This window comes from Orycteropus afer, unplaced genomic scaffold, assembly GCF_000298275.1.
Source record: "Orycteropus afer afer isolate SDZICR_OR568_19922 unplaced genomic scaffold, OryAfe1.0 scaffold00044, whole genome shotgun sequence".
Taxonomy (NCBI): Eukaryota; Metazoa; Chordata; class Mammalia; order Tubulidentata; family Orycteropodidae; genus Orycteropus; species Orycteropus afer.
In genome coordinates, this window is record NW_006921631.1 from 2,112,655 (window position 1) to 2,130,360 (window position 17,706).

Here is a 17,706-nt window from a genome sequence, read left to right on the forward strand (position 1 = left end):
TGGGTTTCCAAGGCAGTATCACTACAGAAGTAGATTGCCCCATCTTCCTTCTGAGGAGTGGCTGGTGAGTTTGAACCGCCAGCCTTCTGGTTATCAGTAAAGTGCCTTAGGCACTGCTCCTAGGTCCCTGGAATCTGAGAGAACACTGTTGCTTTAAATATCCAAAATGGTCAAACTTCTTGTAAACATTCAAAATGGTTGCACCCTCCAGACAGCCAAAAGTCCACTGCTCAGCCTGTCTCCCTCTTCGCTGCATCCCCTTCTATTCACCAGCCACCAGAGCAGTCTTCATGCAGCCCCTAGCTAGCAGGACCGATTTTTAGGTTAATTCTTAGGTCCTAACACCACTTGCCAATATCCAAGCTGCCCATGCTGTCAGGACCTTTGACAGTCTACAGCTCCGTATATCTCCTTTTTCAGTGTTTTCATGCAGGTTCTTCTTCTAGTTGAAGTCTACTTCTGTATCTTTCCTTTCAAAGCTCAGGGCTCCAGGATTATCTTCTATATCTGCATTAATTAGTTCCCCTTTTCTTTGTTGAAAAGGGCCTGTGCAGTCTGTCTGCCTATTCCACCATCTTACCAGAACCTCTAGTATCAGTTTCTCTACTGTATTTAATTTAAACACCTCTAGAACATAAATTCCACAGATCATTTATTTCTTGTTGACTAATTCAGGTGATTTTTATGAGGTCAGTGAAAAATAGCAATAAAAATGAGAAAACCAAATCCATTGTCATTGAGTCAGTTCCCACTTGTAGTACAGACCTTATAGAACAGAGTAGAAACTGCCTCATGGGGTTTCCAAGGCTGTAAATATTTACAGAAGCAGACTGCCTCATCTTTCTCCCTCAGAGAGTCTCCTGTGTTCAAGCCACCAACTTTAAGCCAAATGCTTTAACTCCCATCAGAACTCCTAAGATATATAAAGGATGGTATAAATAAATGCTTTAGACTTCCCATGGCAGGAGCAAGTAGAATTATTTTTTTAACTAAATTCTTTGGTAATGATAAGGAGGCTTGGTAGAGAGCTTGGCTGCTAACCAGAAGGTCAGCAATTTGAACCTACTAGCTGCTCCATGGGAGAAAGATGTGGCAGTTTCCTTCCATAAAGATTGCAGCCTTGGAAACCCTATGGGGCAGTTCTCTGTCTGATAAGGTCGCTATGAATCAGAATTGACTGGATGACAGTGAGTTAATGGGTTGATAATGATACGAAATAAAATCTGTACTTACATAGAATTTCTCTCCTTTTTAGCCATTGTTTTGTAATTAAAAGATGAGTGATGTTTTTATAACTAAATTTTCCTATTGTGAATACAAGGTTTACAATTACAAAATAAATTCTCTCCTCTGATTTTTTCACTCTAAAACAAAGTCTCCTAAAGAAGTTTTAGTGCCTAAGGCACTTGACTGCTAACCAGAAGGCTGGCGGTTCAAACCCACCACCCACTCCTCGAAAGGAAGGTTGGGCAATCCTACTTTTGTAGTGATACTGCCTCAGCAACCCAAGGAGGGGTCGCTATGAGTTGGGCCGACTCAAAGGCACACAACAACAACAACAACAACAAAGCAGAGGTCAGCAGCTTTTTCTATAAAGTGCCAAAAAGTCAATATTTTAGGCTTTGCAGGTCATACTGGCTCTGTAGCAGCTGCTCAACAGTATATAACATGAAAGCTGACATAGATAGAGTATAAATGAATGAGCATAGCTGTGTTCCAATTAAAGTTTATTGATGGAAACAAAACTGTTTTTCATATAATTTTCCCATTTCATGAAATATTATGTTTTTTGTTTATTTTTAACCATTTAAAAATGTAAAACCCAACATCATTATTAGCTCATAGATAATATTAAAATAGATGGTGGGCAAGATTAGACCTACTGGCTTTAGTTTCTTGACCCCTATCCTAGAATTTCAATGATTACTTGGAGCCTAGTTTCTCTTTTGAGTTTGTGATAAGATTTCCAAATATTTGCTAAATATTATCTCAAATTAAACATAAAAAATTAAGCTGATTGCTTCCTGTCCTACTTTGTTTTAGACCTGATTTTCCATATACAGATTTTGTATAACGGCACCTACATCCACCTTATTGACTGTGTAGAAAATAGACCTAAGGCTGCTATTCTTAGGAAGTTCTGCTAGCAAGGTTCATCACTCGCTGGTGTCTGATAACTTGGATTTTAGGAGTATTCCTACCGTTCCTTAACTGATAAAGGTAGTTTACTGTGCCTAAAGTGTTTGTCCAAATAACTGTTTGTGCTAAACACCTACTTCCCCTCTGAAATAGGGAATCTTGGTAGTAGTAGGTCATGAGTGTATATGACCAGCCCCCAATAAAGCTTTGGGTATTGAGTATCTAATGAGCCCTTGTATGCACCATTTCACATGTGTTGTTAAAATTAGATGCTGGAGAGACTAAGCGTGTCTCATTTTACTACAGGGAAAGGACTCTTGGAAACTTTTACCTGGTTTCCTCTAAGCTTCACCCCATGAACTTTTCTCCTTTATCAATTTTGGTTTATATCCTTTCATTGTAATAAATCATAGCCATAACTGCAGTGCAAAGTTGATGTGGGGGCAGCATCTTGTGACCTCCTCCAGCTTCACAAGAGGAAGACAGAATCACCATCAACAGCCCAAGGCTTATTCCTATGAGGCTAAACATGCCACCACCCTCCAGCCTTTTTAACAATTCTGATACCAACCTTCCCTTCCACAGCACTCACTACTTCTCTACTAGGCTCAGTAATTCGTTGCAATAGCCACACAGAACTCACAGACAATACTTAACGATTATAGAGTTTATTGGGGAAGTAACAGGCTACAATTCAGGTTCAGGAACATGCTCAGGATACAGTTCTTCGATCAGGACAGTCTTCCCTCTGCTAGGCCCTCAGGCTCACCTCTCTGTCCCTTGGCCTCTGGGCCTGGGCTCTGGCCTGCTCCAGGCAAGTATTACAAAGATTTTTTAGCTCTGCTGATAGGTACATGTAGGTGCATGCCACTCTACCAGCAAACCTTCTGCTGAAAGTACTCAGCTTTCTCACTCTATGGGCTAGCAAGCCCTCCACTGTCTTGTGCCTCTTGGTTCTACTGCCACCATGTCTCTGCCAGTGGTCTCTCCCATCTCTCTGCCAAGAAAGTCCAGCTCAGGGATCTCAGGTCTAAGGACGTGCTCTACTCCACTTCTGGCTCTTCTCTCTCGATGGCAGTGAGATCCCCCTTTCTGCCTCTAAGAAGGCTCATTTTAATCCTAGCAGAATGACAAACTAACCAATCCCCACATTAGAGTTCTGCACACCTTATTTGCATCGTGCCACCCAGTCATCTGGTGGGGGTCACAAAGACCATGGCTAGAAAACTGATACCAAGTAATTCACTGTACCACGTATGACTATATCCTGAGTTCCTTGAATCTTCCTAGCAAATTACCAAACTTAGGGTAATCTTGAGGACTCCCAACACATTGGCCAGATGAAAATCCTGGGAGTCATCCCCAATGGTTCCATCTTTACTTCTCATCCAAATGCTTTTGACCATATCTTCTAAATACTTCTCAAATTTTATTTCCCTTTCAACTTGCATATCCTTCCTTTGATTCAGACCTGAATCACATCTCACTTAATGCTTAACTGCCTTCCTTTGTTTTCTGCCAATTCCACTCTACCCTATAAAATGTTCCCTACTCCTTTGTTGTTGGTGGTGGTGTTGTTGTTGTGATGTGCCGTCGAGTCAGATCCAACTCATAGCGACCCCTCCTTGGGTTTCCGAGGCAGTGTCACTGCGGAAGTAGATTGCCCAACCTTCCTTCTGAGGAGTGGCCAGTGGTTTGAACCACCAGCCTTCTGGTTAGCAGTCAGGTATCACCAGAGCTCCTCCTTACTCCCTTAGTCATTTGTAAATTGCTTGGCTGACCATAAGGAGCTCTGGTAGTGCTGTGGTTAAAGCATTTGGCTGCTAACCTAAAGGTCAGTTGTTCAAATCCACCAGCCACTTGCGGGAGAAAGAAAAGGCAGCCTGCTTCCATAAATAGTTACTGCTTTGCAAACCCTATGGGACAGTTCTGCTCTGTCCTATAAGGGTCAGTGTGAGTTGGAATAGACTCAATAGCAGTGGATTTTGATTTGATTTAGCCTGTCCACATGAGGCTTGGACTTAAAATCATTCAGGGTACTCTACTGCCTACAGAATAATGTTAAACTTACTACCAGAGCATTAAAAGCACTTTATAATTTATCCAGTGTCTATTGTTATAGATAGACCGAAATGTTTGCACCAGTACATTGACAGGGAACTGCCAGAAATTCAAGCCAGATTCAGAAGAGGACGTGGAGTGAGGGGTATCATTGCTAATATCAAATGGATCTTGGTTGACATCAGGGAATACCAGGAAGATGTTTACCTATGTCTTATTAATTATGAGAAGGCATTCGCCATGTGGATCATAATAAATTATGGATAACATTTCAAACACTGGGAATTCTCAAACACTTGATTGTGCTCATGCAGAACCTGTAAATAGACCAGAGGCAGTTGTTTGGAAAGAACAAGGGGACATTGTGTGGTTTAAAATCAGGAAAGTTGCACATCAGGATTATATCCTTTCCCTATACTTATTCACTCTGTTGTTGTTGTTGTTGTTGTTATGTGCTGTCTAGTCGGACCCAACTCAGTGACCCCTCATTTGGTTTCTGAGGCAGTATCACTATGGAAGTAGATTTCCCCATCTTTCTTCTGAGGAGTGGCTGGTGGGTTTGAACTGCCAACCTTCTGGTTAGCAGTCAAGTGTCTTAGGCACTATGCTGTCAGAGCCTATGATGAGCAAATAGTTCAAGAAGCTGGACTATATGAAAAAGAACATGGCATGAGGATTGGAGGAAGACTCATTAACAACCTGTGATATGCAGATGACACAGCCTTGCTTGCTGAAAGTGAAGAGGACTTGAAACATTTACTTATGAAGATCAAAGACTACAGCTTTCAGTATGGATTACTCTCCAACATAAAAAAAAAAAAAAAAAAATCCTCATGAATGGAGCAGTGAGCAACATCATGATAATTGGAGAAAAGATTGAAATTGTCAAGGATTTCATTTTACTTAGAACCACATGAACTCCCATGGAAGCAGCAGTTGAGAAATCAAATGATGTATTGTACTGGGCAGATCTGCTGCAAAAGATCTCTGTAAAATGTTAAGAAGTAAAGATGTCACTTTGAAGCCAAAGGTGTACCTGACCCAAGCCATGATATCTCTAGTCACCCCATGTGCATATAAAAGCTAGATAATAAATAAAGACGATTGAAGAAAAATAGATGCTTTTGAATTATGATGTTGGCAAAGAATATTGACTACGCCATGGAGTGCCAGAAGAACGAAGAAATCTGTTTTGGAAGAAGTACAACCAAAATTATCCTTAGAAACGAAGATGATGAGACTTTGTCATGTACTTTGGACATGTTATTAGGGGGACCAGTTCCTGAAGAAGGACATCATGCTTGATAGAGTAGAGGGTCAGTGAAAAAGAGGAAGATCCTCAACAAGATGGATTAATACAGTGACTTCAACAATGGGCTCAAACATAGCAATGGTTGTGAGGATGGTAGAGAACTGGACAGTGTTTCATTCTGTTGTGCATAGGGTCGCTGTGAGTCACAATTGACTCAATGATACCTAACAACATCTTTATAGACTCTTGCTACTCCTCAGCATATCCTTTATACTATGTACTAAAGCATTTCCCTAAACAGGCTCTTTTATACCTTAGTACCTCTCCACCTGCCTTTCCTCTTCCTGGAATATCATTGCCTTTCTTAACCAGAGCACAGATTCTTACTCACGTTTTTAGACTTTGTTCCTAATGTGAAGTTTGTACTCTTTCTCTAAGTAAGTTAGTAGTTTCTTCCACGTTGTTTCCAAAGCATTTTACACATTTTTTTTTTCCACAGTGTATTTTAATTATTTATTATTATTGTCTCTTTTTAGACCATGGAGTCTTTGAAGACCAAGACTAGATCTTGTTTTATTTAGCATGGGACCTGGCACTGAATAGATGATGTTCAGTAACAGAATGTTTTCAAGGATCAAATATATTTTCTCTTGTAGTTGAAACTATTCAGTGAGGAAGAAAAAGGAAGGAGGGATAATGTGGGAATATGTGTTTTCTCCTCACAAGTTTTATTTCATGGAAGTTTATAGATTAAAATAAGACTATATAGATTAGGACATACTTATAAAATAGATAACATTATGATAAAAACATTTAAAAAAATACTTGTAATCTTTTTGTCTTATTTTGCTGCAGACCCTCACTGCGTTTATATTACTATTTTTCATAGGTTGAAATGGATATTGTTGAAAAACTGGTAAAAATGATACCTTGTGAGCATGAAGATCTGCTGAATATCACCCTCCGACTTTTACTGAATCTGTCCTTTGACACAGGACTAAGAAATAAGATGGTACAAGTTGGACTGCTTCCCAAACTCACTGCACTTCTAGGTATGCTTTTTAAAAACTAATGGTAGTGTTACTTGGACTTTTCTTCCTTAGAGGAAAATCGAGCTCCATGTTAAAAAGCCTGCTGGATAAAAAACATTCTACACATGTTCTTTGATTAGGACTGTGGGAACTGAATAATAAAAATAAGCAGAATAAATTAATGAAAAATGATCTGTACTAAGATTTCCATGATACTGTGAAATGAAGTGAAATAGAAACTTAAACCCTTTGACTTCATTTACCCATATTGAGCCAAAATGAAAGTATGCAAGTACAGCCAGGGAAGCAAGAAGAAGAAATTATTTTCCCCTCAGTATATTTTAAAAAAGGTAGATGTCATTTACGTTCTCAAAGTCTGCCACACTATTTAAATACTATTTACTAATACATGAATTTGTGGAGCCTTTTTATCATTAGGTAAAAAAAGACATATTTGTATAACATGAGTTAGAGAATATTGTATTGGAAGATACAACTTAAAATAAATTAGTTTCCTTTTAGATATTAACATCCTCTCTATTGTTGTTGTTATGTACCGTAGAGTCAGACCCGACTCGTAGTAACCCTTCCTTGGGTTTCCGGGGGAGCTCTGGTAGCATAGTGCCTAAGGCACTTGACTGCTAACCAGAAGGCTGGCGGTTCAAACCCACCAGGCACTCCTCGGAAGGAAGGTTGGACAATCTCCTTCCATAGTGATACTGCCTCAGAAACCCAAGGAGGGGTCGCTATGAGTCAGGTCTGACTGGACAGCACATAACAACAACAACAACATCACTGTGGAAGTAGATTGCCCAACCTTCCTTCGGAGGAGTGGCTGGTGGGTTTGAACCTCCAGCCTTCTGGTTAGCGGTCAAGTGCCTTAGGCACTATGCTACTAGAGCTCCCATCCTCTCTATAGGGAGGATGAATTTGAGAATTAACTCTTCTGTGCTCTCATATATAATGTTAACCTTCTTAGTAGAGCATTGAAAGACCTTTATGATCTGTCTTGTGTCTGTAGACTACTGCCACTCTCCAATATATACTTTATACTTCGGCCACACCATGTGTCTGTGTGGTGTAAATGATTAGTGAATTCTACTGCTAACCAAAAGGTTGGCTGTTTGAATCTCCACTTAGAGGTCCCTTGGAAGAAAGTCCTGGTGATCTACTTCTGAAAAGTCAACCATTGAAAACCCCATATATGTCAGTTCAGCTCTTGACATATATGGGGTCACCATAAGTTGGAATTGACTCGATGGCAATTGTTTTTCTTTGGTTGACCATACTGAAGTGCTTACAGTTCCTTAGACAGGCTCGTTTTTGGGCAAATGCCTCTCTGCCTGCTTTTACTGCCACTGAAATGTTATTGGCTTTCTTAACCAAGGAGCAGATTCTTACTCATCTTTTAAGACTTTTCTTTGTTTTAATTAATTCTACAGTTTCATTTTTTTTTTCTTTTTCTTAGCTTCCTCCATATACTCAGATATTTTTAACAGTTACCAATAGTAATTTATTCTTAAGTAGTGGAATGATGTAAAATTTAGTTTATTCTTAGCTCTTCAATATCTGTTAATCCAGTATCTCATTGACATCATCATCATCTTTATAATTCTAGTGGTTTGCATTTATTGAATCCTGCTGTGTACTTTATGTACATCATCTCATGAAATCCCCAACTGAGATAAGTAATTCACTTTACTCAGGATTAGACAACTGACAAAAGGCAGAGCTAAAATTCAAACTCAGGTCTATCTGCTGTCAACATTTGATTTATCAACTACTAAGTAGATGAGACAGAAGTGTAAATAAAAAATCCAGGTTTACAAGCCCCCTCAAAAAATAAATTTTAGAAAAGACTACCCTACTCTTTCTTACTCTTTTGCTAAAAATAGGAAAAAATTTAGACCATTAGTAAGTTCAAGAATATTTAGTCTATTGATTAGGCCCCAAATATTGCATAGGACTTTTTATATATTTTAGAAGGTACTCTACTGAGGAGCACTTTCAAAAATTGCTTTGGGTAAACCAAAGCAGTGAAAATACTTAGGGAGGAAAGGAAAACTCTAAAATTGATGAGCCTTGAATTTCATTCATGTGACCCTCAATTTTCATCATGTATTTATTAGAATTTTGTGTCAAACATTAGGTCAGACTCTCAGTATGAAGATGAGTATTATGGATCTTGTCTTGGAGGAGTTCATAATCCAATAGGTTGTTTAGTATCCAGTCACCTAAATAAAATGCTTACCTTGTAAGATGTACTGAGGAAACAAATGAATTAAAAGATACATTTTTTAAAAATTGCTTTCCTAATAACTGTTTCAGGAGCTCTGGTGGCATAGTGCCTAAGGCATTTGACTGCTAACCAAAAAGCTGGTGGTTCAAGCCCACCAGCCACTCCTTGGAGAGAAGGTTGGGCAATGTACTTCCATAGTGATACCACCTCGGAAACCCAAGAAGGGGTCGCTATGAGTGGGATCCGACTCAACGGCAGTGCGTTTAGTTTGGTTTTAATAACTATTTCATTTTATGTTAACAAATAGTAAATTTTTGGATATAACATTTCAGACTGAATGCACAAATTAAGATTTTCTTTATATCTCTTAAAAGTTCAACCTCTGGAGTCAGTCTTACTAGAATTGTGACTCTGTTTACTTCTAAGATGTGATCTTGGACAAGTTATCAGAAATCTTTGTGACTTAGTTTCCTTCTCTCTAAAATGAGAATGATAATTATAATTAATGTAGAGTTCTTTTGAGGATTAAATGAGGTATTACATGTAAAGTACTTACCTGGAACATGGCATTTTGTCAATAAATGTTAGCTTTTAATATCATTTTTCTTAACATCATTATCATCATTATTCTTTGGTGCAAAGTAAACATTCTATAAGTGTTGCTGACTGATCTATCTCTGAGTATAAATACTTTTTTTCATAGATACTGTTTTTGTGGTGAAAGTTGGTAGCTTTATTTTCACTTTCCTGAAATGTGTATGCAGTTCAATACAATTTAATAAATTCAGTAAGAATGTACCAAGACAGTACTATAAACCAAACTCACTGCCACTGAGTCTATTCTAACTCATAGCAACCCTCCAAGACAGAGTAGAACTTCCCTGTAGGGTTTTCATGGCTGTAAATCTTTACAGAAGCAAATTGCCTCATTTTTCTCCCATAGTACATCTGGTGGCCTCCAATCACTGAGTTTTTGGTTAGCAGCCTAATGTGTTAACCACTGTGTCACCAGTGCTCCTGCTAAGTACTTTAAAACCAAACCAAACTCAAACCCACTGCCATTGAATCTGTTCTGACTCATAGTGACCCCCATTGGGTTTCTGAGGCAATAAATCTTTATGGAAATAGATTGCGCTGTCTTCCTTCCATGGAGTGGCTGGTGGGTTTGAACTACCAACCTTCTCGTTAGTGGTCAGATGCATTAGGCATTGCACCACCAGACCCTCTATGCTAAATACTATAGAGAAATATTTTCAGTCTGTACATTTACGGGGATTCAAAAGAAAATTCCCACTTTGGCAAGGGTAGAATTAGAAAACTCCTCATAGAGAAGGTAACATTTAAGATGTATATTGAAAGCTGTCATTTTGACAGGGTAATATTTACAAAGGAAGAAAGATAAAGACTGTAAAAGCATTTCAGATAAAATGATCAACATTATTTAAGGCATAGATGGAGTTAGGCTAGTATGAGGAAGAATTTATTACCATTTCAACTGGGGCATAGACTATAACTAAGAAAATAATGGGAGATGAACCAAAAACCAAACTCACTGCCATTAAGTCGGATCTGACTCATAGTGACCCCTCCTTGAGTTTCTGAGGCAGTATCACTATGGAAGCAGATTGCCCAATCTTCCTTCTGAGGAGTGGATGGTGGGTTTGAACAGCCAGCCTTCTGATTAGCAGTCAAATGCCCTAGGTTCTACACCATGTGGTGTTACAAAGTTTAATACTACGCTGAGGAGTTTATACTTAACATAGTTGATAGTGGGAAACATCACAGGATCTTGAGTTGGGTGAGTCATAATCAGAACACTGCTATAGGAAAATTAATCTGACATTATTGTTTTGGATGGACTAAAACTAGATTTTAAAAATGAGAAGACCAATAGCCTGTGACAGTAGGCAAGACAAGAATTAAAGAAAACCTCAATTAGAGAAGTATGAGGCAAAAGGAAAAGGCAAATCAGATATGTATCAGAGGTAGAATCAAATCACACAGTTATAATTTGGATATGGATAATGATAGAATGGTGGCATAAAGCTCAATGATTGTTAGACTACTAGTGCCAGGAACAGAAGTAGAGAAATCTGAAGGAAGTAGTTTGAGAGAGTAAGTGATTAATTTAGTTTGAAACATGCTGGAAACATCTTAGACAAATGGACAGATGAATATTGGATCTAGAGCTCAAGAGAGGTAAGGATTAAATAAAAACTAATGTCAGATAGGTGGGCAAGAGTTTGAAGCAGAAACCCAAGAGATATGGTTATTTTTAAACAAATGCATCAAAAATACTTGAAGTTTAAGCTGTGACTGAGATGTGATGATGATCTTGGAGTCTTTGTGCAGTGGAGAAATGAGGAAGCTTTGAGTAGGGAGAACAACTAGGAACTTTTCTATTTTAAGTCATTCCTTCACAGTATTGCTTTATTATTTCCTTTGAAATATTAATTCCTAGGGCATCAGAATTTTCTCTAATTTCCTTAATAGGGGGAGTCAAACAGATGGTATTATTCTAACAATATGTAACTTAGCTAGAGATATAGATGTTAAACGTTTCTATCTCTGTTCTTGGCTGTTCTGTGAAAACTGATTGAGAGCTATATGATTCTGTTTAGATATTTATGGTTAGATCTGCCATAGTAACTTGATGGCTTATCCTCCTATGGTAAATAAAATAGATAATTGGCCAAATAATAGTCCTTGTAAAAATATCCATGAAAATTTTCATAGAAAATAAACTTAAAAATAAATAATGATAAGAATGTGTTGTGATTTGAGTAACTATTAAAAGCAAAGAGCTACTCAGCTCTTTTGCTTAGGGGGCACATCTTTTGATCTATCTGAGGACTAAGAAGTAGGCTTTGAAATCATTAAGAGAAAATGATTACAAAACAATGTATGCCACATAATCCCATTAAACTAGGGCTATGAAGAAAAAATATATATTCTTGTTCAGGTAAGGATTCAGTGTGTCATGGCCTTTCTGTTTTTCCCCTTTCATTACTAACAAGTCATTAAGTTTTAAGTCAGACAGTCTCTTTTGGGTTTTCAACTGTTCACATATCCTTTGGCTTAATGACTTTCTGTAATTTCTTCTCATTCTATTTGCAAGCCATGACGTTAATGGCAGTCATGGATTATAAGCAAAGTAGAATATCTGATAGTGTCTCAGGATCACAGAAAGGGAGAAAATGTACATTTTGAGAAATTAAATACAGTAGACAACAGTGCATTCAGCTTCTGTAAAATACTTTGAAATGTTTGCAAGTTTTCAAAATATCTACAAGTTTACATCTCATGACTTACTTTATATTATTTCAGCTATTTTAAAGACACCATTATTTTCTACTAGTTTTCATTTATATTATGGGTTAAATAAGCTTTTGCAGACTCTTTGGAAAGTGGGGCCTATGAAAAAACTTGTTCCAGATACCAAATAACTGATTCAGTAGGAACTTTTGGAACATAACAATTTTGTAAACTTCAGATTTTTTTCTATTTTATCATCTCTCAGAAATGGCACTTTTATTCATCATTTTTCACAAAATATCTATCCATTAAATGCATTATTCACAAGGACAAGGCTATAATGTTTTAATAAGCAACTCTGTGATCTCAGTAGGTTAAGAAACAACAAAGATTTTTTGCTCATATGCCTGATAGGTGACTAGTGGATGCTGGTCCATATAAACATCAGTCAAGTACCCAGACTAATAGAGCATTCAGGTTGTCATGGTATCTGTTAAGGAGAAAATGGAGAATTGCAAATTGTGCTTAAAGGCTTGCACTCTGAAGTGACAAAGGTCATTTTTGCTTACATACCATGGATCAAAATAATTCACATGGCCATACCTAACTTCTTGGAGATGGGGAAATGCCTGGAAGGGCTAGAACTGGAACACTGTTGAGCAAGCAGCCTACTGGCCCTGAATAACGTTTTTCAATTTTTCTGAGTTTTAGCTGAATTTCCAGCATAACCAGAATCTTTTAAATGGTACATTCTGAGACAAAGCAAATCCTACTCTGTGTAGTACATCTAGTAGCTGTGGTGGCACAGAGCACATTGACTGAAAGCTAGGATTCAGGAGCCAGCTACATGACTTTGAATATTGACTTCATCGGTTACTCTTTGTGATCTTGGACAAATTACTTAACCTAAAGGATAGTTTTCTCATTTGTGTATAATAATGGTACAGATTATTAGGGAAGAGTTAATGAGATAATCCAGTAAATATTAGGAACCTATAACTATGGAAAATTATTGTCAAAATACATAGAATACAAAAATACATATCCATAATTGGATCTTTATTGATCAGTAAGTTTTCCGGGCTCATATCATTAAAGATGTTTAATTATTGTATATAAAGATCTTTTAAAACTTGGTTGCATCTTTGTTTTCTTAAATTTATTTTAATATACTGAACTAAATTTTTATATTCATGAGCAGTATTAATAATGGTTAAAAACATAGCTTTGGAGCCAAACTAGCAGGATTTAAGTGCTATATGAGTGTTAGCTACAACTTTTTATTTTCATTGATTCAGGTTTGCAGTTCTGAAGATAATTTATTATGTTGTTAGGTATCAAGTCAGTTCCAACTCATAATGGCCCTGTGTACAACAGAACGAAACAGTGCTGGATCGTGTGCCATCCTCACAGTCGTTGCTGTGCTTGAGTTCACTGTTACTGGGCCTGTGTTGCAGCACTGTGTCAGTCCATCTCCTTGAGAGTCTTCCTCTTTTTAGTTGACCCTCTACTTTACCAAGCTTAATGTTCTCCTCCAGGGGCTGGTCCCTCCTGATAACATGTCCAGAGTATGTGAGACAAATTCTCCCCATCCTTGCTTCCATGGAGCATCTGGTTGTACATCTTTCAGTACAGATTTGTTCATTCTTTTTACAGTTCATGATATGTTCAGCATTCTTTGCCAATACCATAATTCAAAGACATCAGTTTTCTTTGATCTTCCTTATTCATTATCCAGCTTTCATATGCATATGAGATGATAGAAACCACCACGGTTTGGGTCAGGCATACCTCAGTCTTCAACATGACATCTTTCCTTTGTAAAACTTTAAAGAGATCGTTTGCGGCATATTTGCCCAATGCAGTACGTCAGCTGATTTCTTGACTGCTACTTCCATGGGCATTGATTGTAGATCCAAGTAAAGTGAAATCCTTGACAACTTCAATCTTTTCTCCATTTATCATGGTGTTGCTTATTGATCCAGTTGTAAGAATTTTTGTTTTCTTCATATTGAGGTGTAATTCATACTTTAGGCTATAGTCTTTAATCTTTATCAGTAAAAGTTTCAGATCTTCGCTTTCAGCAAGTTTGTGTCATCTGCATATCACAGGCTGGTAATGAGTCTTCTTCCAGTCCTGATGGTGGTTCTTCATATTGTCCAACTTCTTGGGTTATTTGCTCAGCATAAGATTGAATAACTATAGTGTAAGGATACAACCCTGACACACACCTTTATTATACAGGGCTATAAATAATATTCAAGGATTTTCTCTTGCTGAATGGCCCCAGAACACCATACGTTTTTAATTTTTACATACAGTTTTTCTCTCTTCCCTATGCTTGACTGTCACTTCTTACTTCTTCTATACTAGTATTCCATACCAGCAATTATCCTCTCTCCTCTAATGATATATTTCAATCTCCTGTGTTTTGGACACATGAATTGTGTTGTATTTTTTTTCTTTTTACAGACATGTTTTTTTAATTTATGTTTTTTTTGGTTGTTGAGAATAAATACGGCATAACATATATCAATTCAATAATTTCTACATGTACAATTCAGTGAAATTGATTACATTCTTCAAGTTGTGCAACAATTCTCACCTTTTCTGAATTGTTCCTCTCACATTAACATAAACTCATGGCCCCCTGAAGTTCCTAATCTAATCTTTTGAGTTGCTTTTGGCTTTGATCCAATATAGATAGTTCTTAAAAGAGCACAGTGCTCAAGGCAGACAATTTTCACTAGTTAAGCTAACCTATTGTTTGGCTTTAGCAGCTCTGGTAGCGTAGTGCCTAAGGCACTTGACTGCTAACCAGAAGCCTGGTGGTTCGATCCCACTAGCCACTCCTCAGAAGGAAGGTTGGGCAATCTACTTCTGTAGTAGATTGTGCTGCCTTGGAAACTCAAGGAGGGGTCACTGTGAGTCGGGTCTGACTCGACGGCAAATAACAACAACAACACTGGTTTTAAGAATACCTTAGGGGATATTTTGGTTTAATAAGGTTTAAAGATAATGTGGATTCATTCAGTTTCTGTGGCTACAGAAAGTGTGCATTCTATTAAATTCTAAAATTCTGTTCCACATTCTCACCCCTTTTGATCAAGATTCTTCTATAGAATCTTTGATCAAAATGTAAATAGCCAGGCTCCATTCAGTTCTTCTGGTGCCATGGCAAAGGAGGACATTGTTCATTCCTGAATTGTATATATTTTTAAAAATGGATTTCATATTACTGTCCCACTTGTTCACTTCCTACTAATGTTTTTGAGCTTTATTACATGGATGTTGTAACATTTCTTTTAACTGTGAAGAAACCTATTGTGCTTTATTTGACTCTGTACTATGTTCAGAGAAATTGCATGTAATGTATAATATAGTTCCTGATAAGTGATTACTAGAATGGTCAATTTTATATTTATTGATTTTATATTACATATACAGAAAATTAAATAGTTATAAACACAATAAGCTAAACTTCTCAATTCACTAATTAAGTGATGTATTTAACATTTTTTAATATTTGGCCTCTCTGATTATATAGAAGATGTAGTGAGGAAGTATTATAGAGGGAATGGATTTTAAAGAGGTAGGGAATACTCATCTAGAGCAGTGATTTTCTAATTTTTTTGTTCCGATCCATAGTAAGATATATTTACATTGCAGCATAACACTCTTATGTGGGATGTATGTATGTATGTATATCACATCTGTATTTATATATATTACATTACTTACATCTGTTTTAATATATGATAAGATGTTCACAAAATAGCTATTTGTGTGGTGCACTATCATTATCTATTTTATTCTTTTTTTTAAATTCCAGTTGTAATTATTGTTAGGTGCTATGGAGTCAATTATGACTCTATAACGACCCTATATGACAGAGTAGAACTGCCCCCGTAGGTTGTAATCTTTACAAGACCATATTGCCATATTGTCTTTTCTTCTGCAAAGCTACTAGGTGAGTTCAAACCACCAACCTTTTGGTTAGCAGCTGAGTACTTAACTATTGTAGCACCAAAGCTGCTTAATTATGACCTACTAATTAATTTTGTGTCCTCTGATTTTATGTTCAGTTGAAAAACATTGAACTTAAGGAAGTGAATAGACTTCTCTCATTATTCACACCTTCAGAAATATTACTGCCTCTGCTGAATTTTTGGAATTGGAGAAAAACAAGACTGCAGGAATTGATGGAATACTTATTGAGATGTTTCAACAAATGGATACAGCACTAGAGGTGCTTACTCGTTTAGTCAAGAAATTTGGAAGACATCTACCTGGCCAACTGACTGGAAGAGATCCCTATCTGCCCATTCCAAAGAAAGGATCCTAACAGAATGTGGAAATTATTGAACAATATCATTAATACCACACACAAGTAAAATTTTGCTGAAGATAATTCAAAAATGGTTGTAGCAGCATGTTGACGGGGAACTGCCACGGATTCAAGCTGGATTCAGAAGAGGACATGGAACAAGGGATATCATTGCTAATATCAGATGGATCTTGTCTGAAAGCAAAGAATACCAGAAACATGTTTACTTGTGTTTTATTGACTATGCAGAGGCATTCAACTCTGTAAATTCTAACAAATTATGGATAACATTGCAAAGAATGGGAATTCCAGAAGTTAATTGTGCTCATGCGGATGTACATAGACCAGGAGGCTGTCATTGGAACAGAACAGGGGTGTACTTCATGGTTTAAAATCCAGAAGGGAGTATATCAGGGTTACATCCTTTTACCACACTTATTCAATCTGTATGCTGAGTAAATAATCTGAGAAGCTGAACTGTGTGAAGAACAACCCATTAACAACCTATGATATGCAGATGACATAACCTTGCTTGCTGAAAGTGAAGAGGATTTGAAGTACTGATGAAGATCAAAGACTACAGTCTTCAGTATGGATTACACTTCAACATAAAGAAAACAAAAATCCTCACAACTGGTCCAATAAGCAACATCATGATCAATGGAGAAAAGATTAAAGTTGTCAAGGATTTCATTTTACTTGGATCTGCAATCAAGACCCATTGGAAGCAGCAGTCAGAAAATCAGACATCACATTGCACTGGGCTAATCTGCTGCGAAGTGTTAAGAACACTTCTTTATAAAGTGTTGAGAAGCACAGATGTCACTTTGAAAACTGAGGTGTGCCTAATCCAAGCCATGGTAATTTTCAGTCACCTCATATGCATGTGAAAGCTGGACAGTGAATAAGGAAGACCAAAGAAAAAGTGATGCCTTTGAATTGTGGTGTTGGTGAAGAATATTGAAAATACCATGGACTGCCAGAAGAATAAACAAATGTGTCCTGGAATAAATGCAGCTGAATTGCTCCTCACAAACAAGAATGGCCAGACTTCATCTCACTTACTTTAGTCATGTCGGAAGGATCCATTCCCTGGAGAAGAATATCATGCTTGGTAAAATAGAGGGTCAGTGAAAAAGGGGATGGATTCACACTGTGTCTGCTCCAAGGGGCTCAAGTATAGCAAGGATTGTGAGGATGGCGTGGGACTGGGCAGTGTTTTGTTCTTTTGTACATGGGATTGCTATGAGTCAGTGTCAACTTGATGGCACCTAACCAGAACAGCATTCTTTGGCAAGTACTTGGAATGATTCCATAGAGTTTTAACTGGGCGGTGGAGGAAAATGAAAAAAAAAAAATATGTATATATATATATGTATGTATATGTGTGTGTGTGTATATA

General features: G+C 37.3%; 1 protein-coding gene across 1 annotated transcript in view; it reads left to right on the forward strand.

The window, feature by feature from the left end:
- KIFAP3 (kinesin associated protein 3) overlaps positions 1-17,706 on the forward strand; it is a 288,099-nt gene that overhangs the window by 90,825 nt on the left and 179,568 nt on the right. Inside the window, exon 9 of the mRNA XM_007937702.2 lies at positions 6,342-6,504. Within this exon, the coding sequence (XP_007935893.2) occupies positions 6,342-6,504 (163 nt within the window). The remainder of the gene's footprint in view (positions 1-6,341; positions 6,505-17,706) is intronic.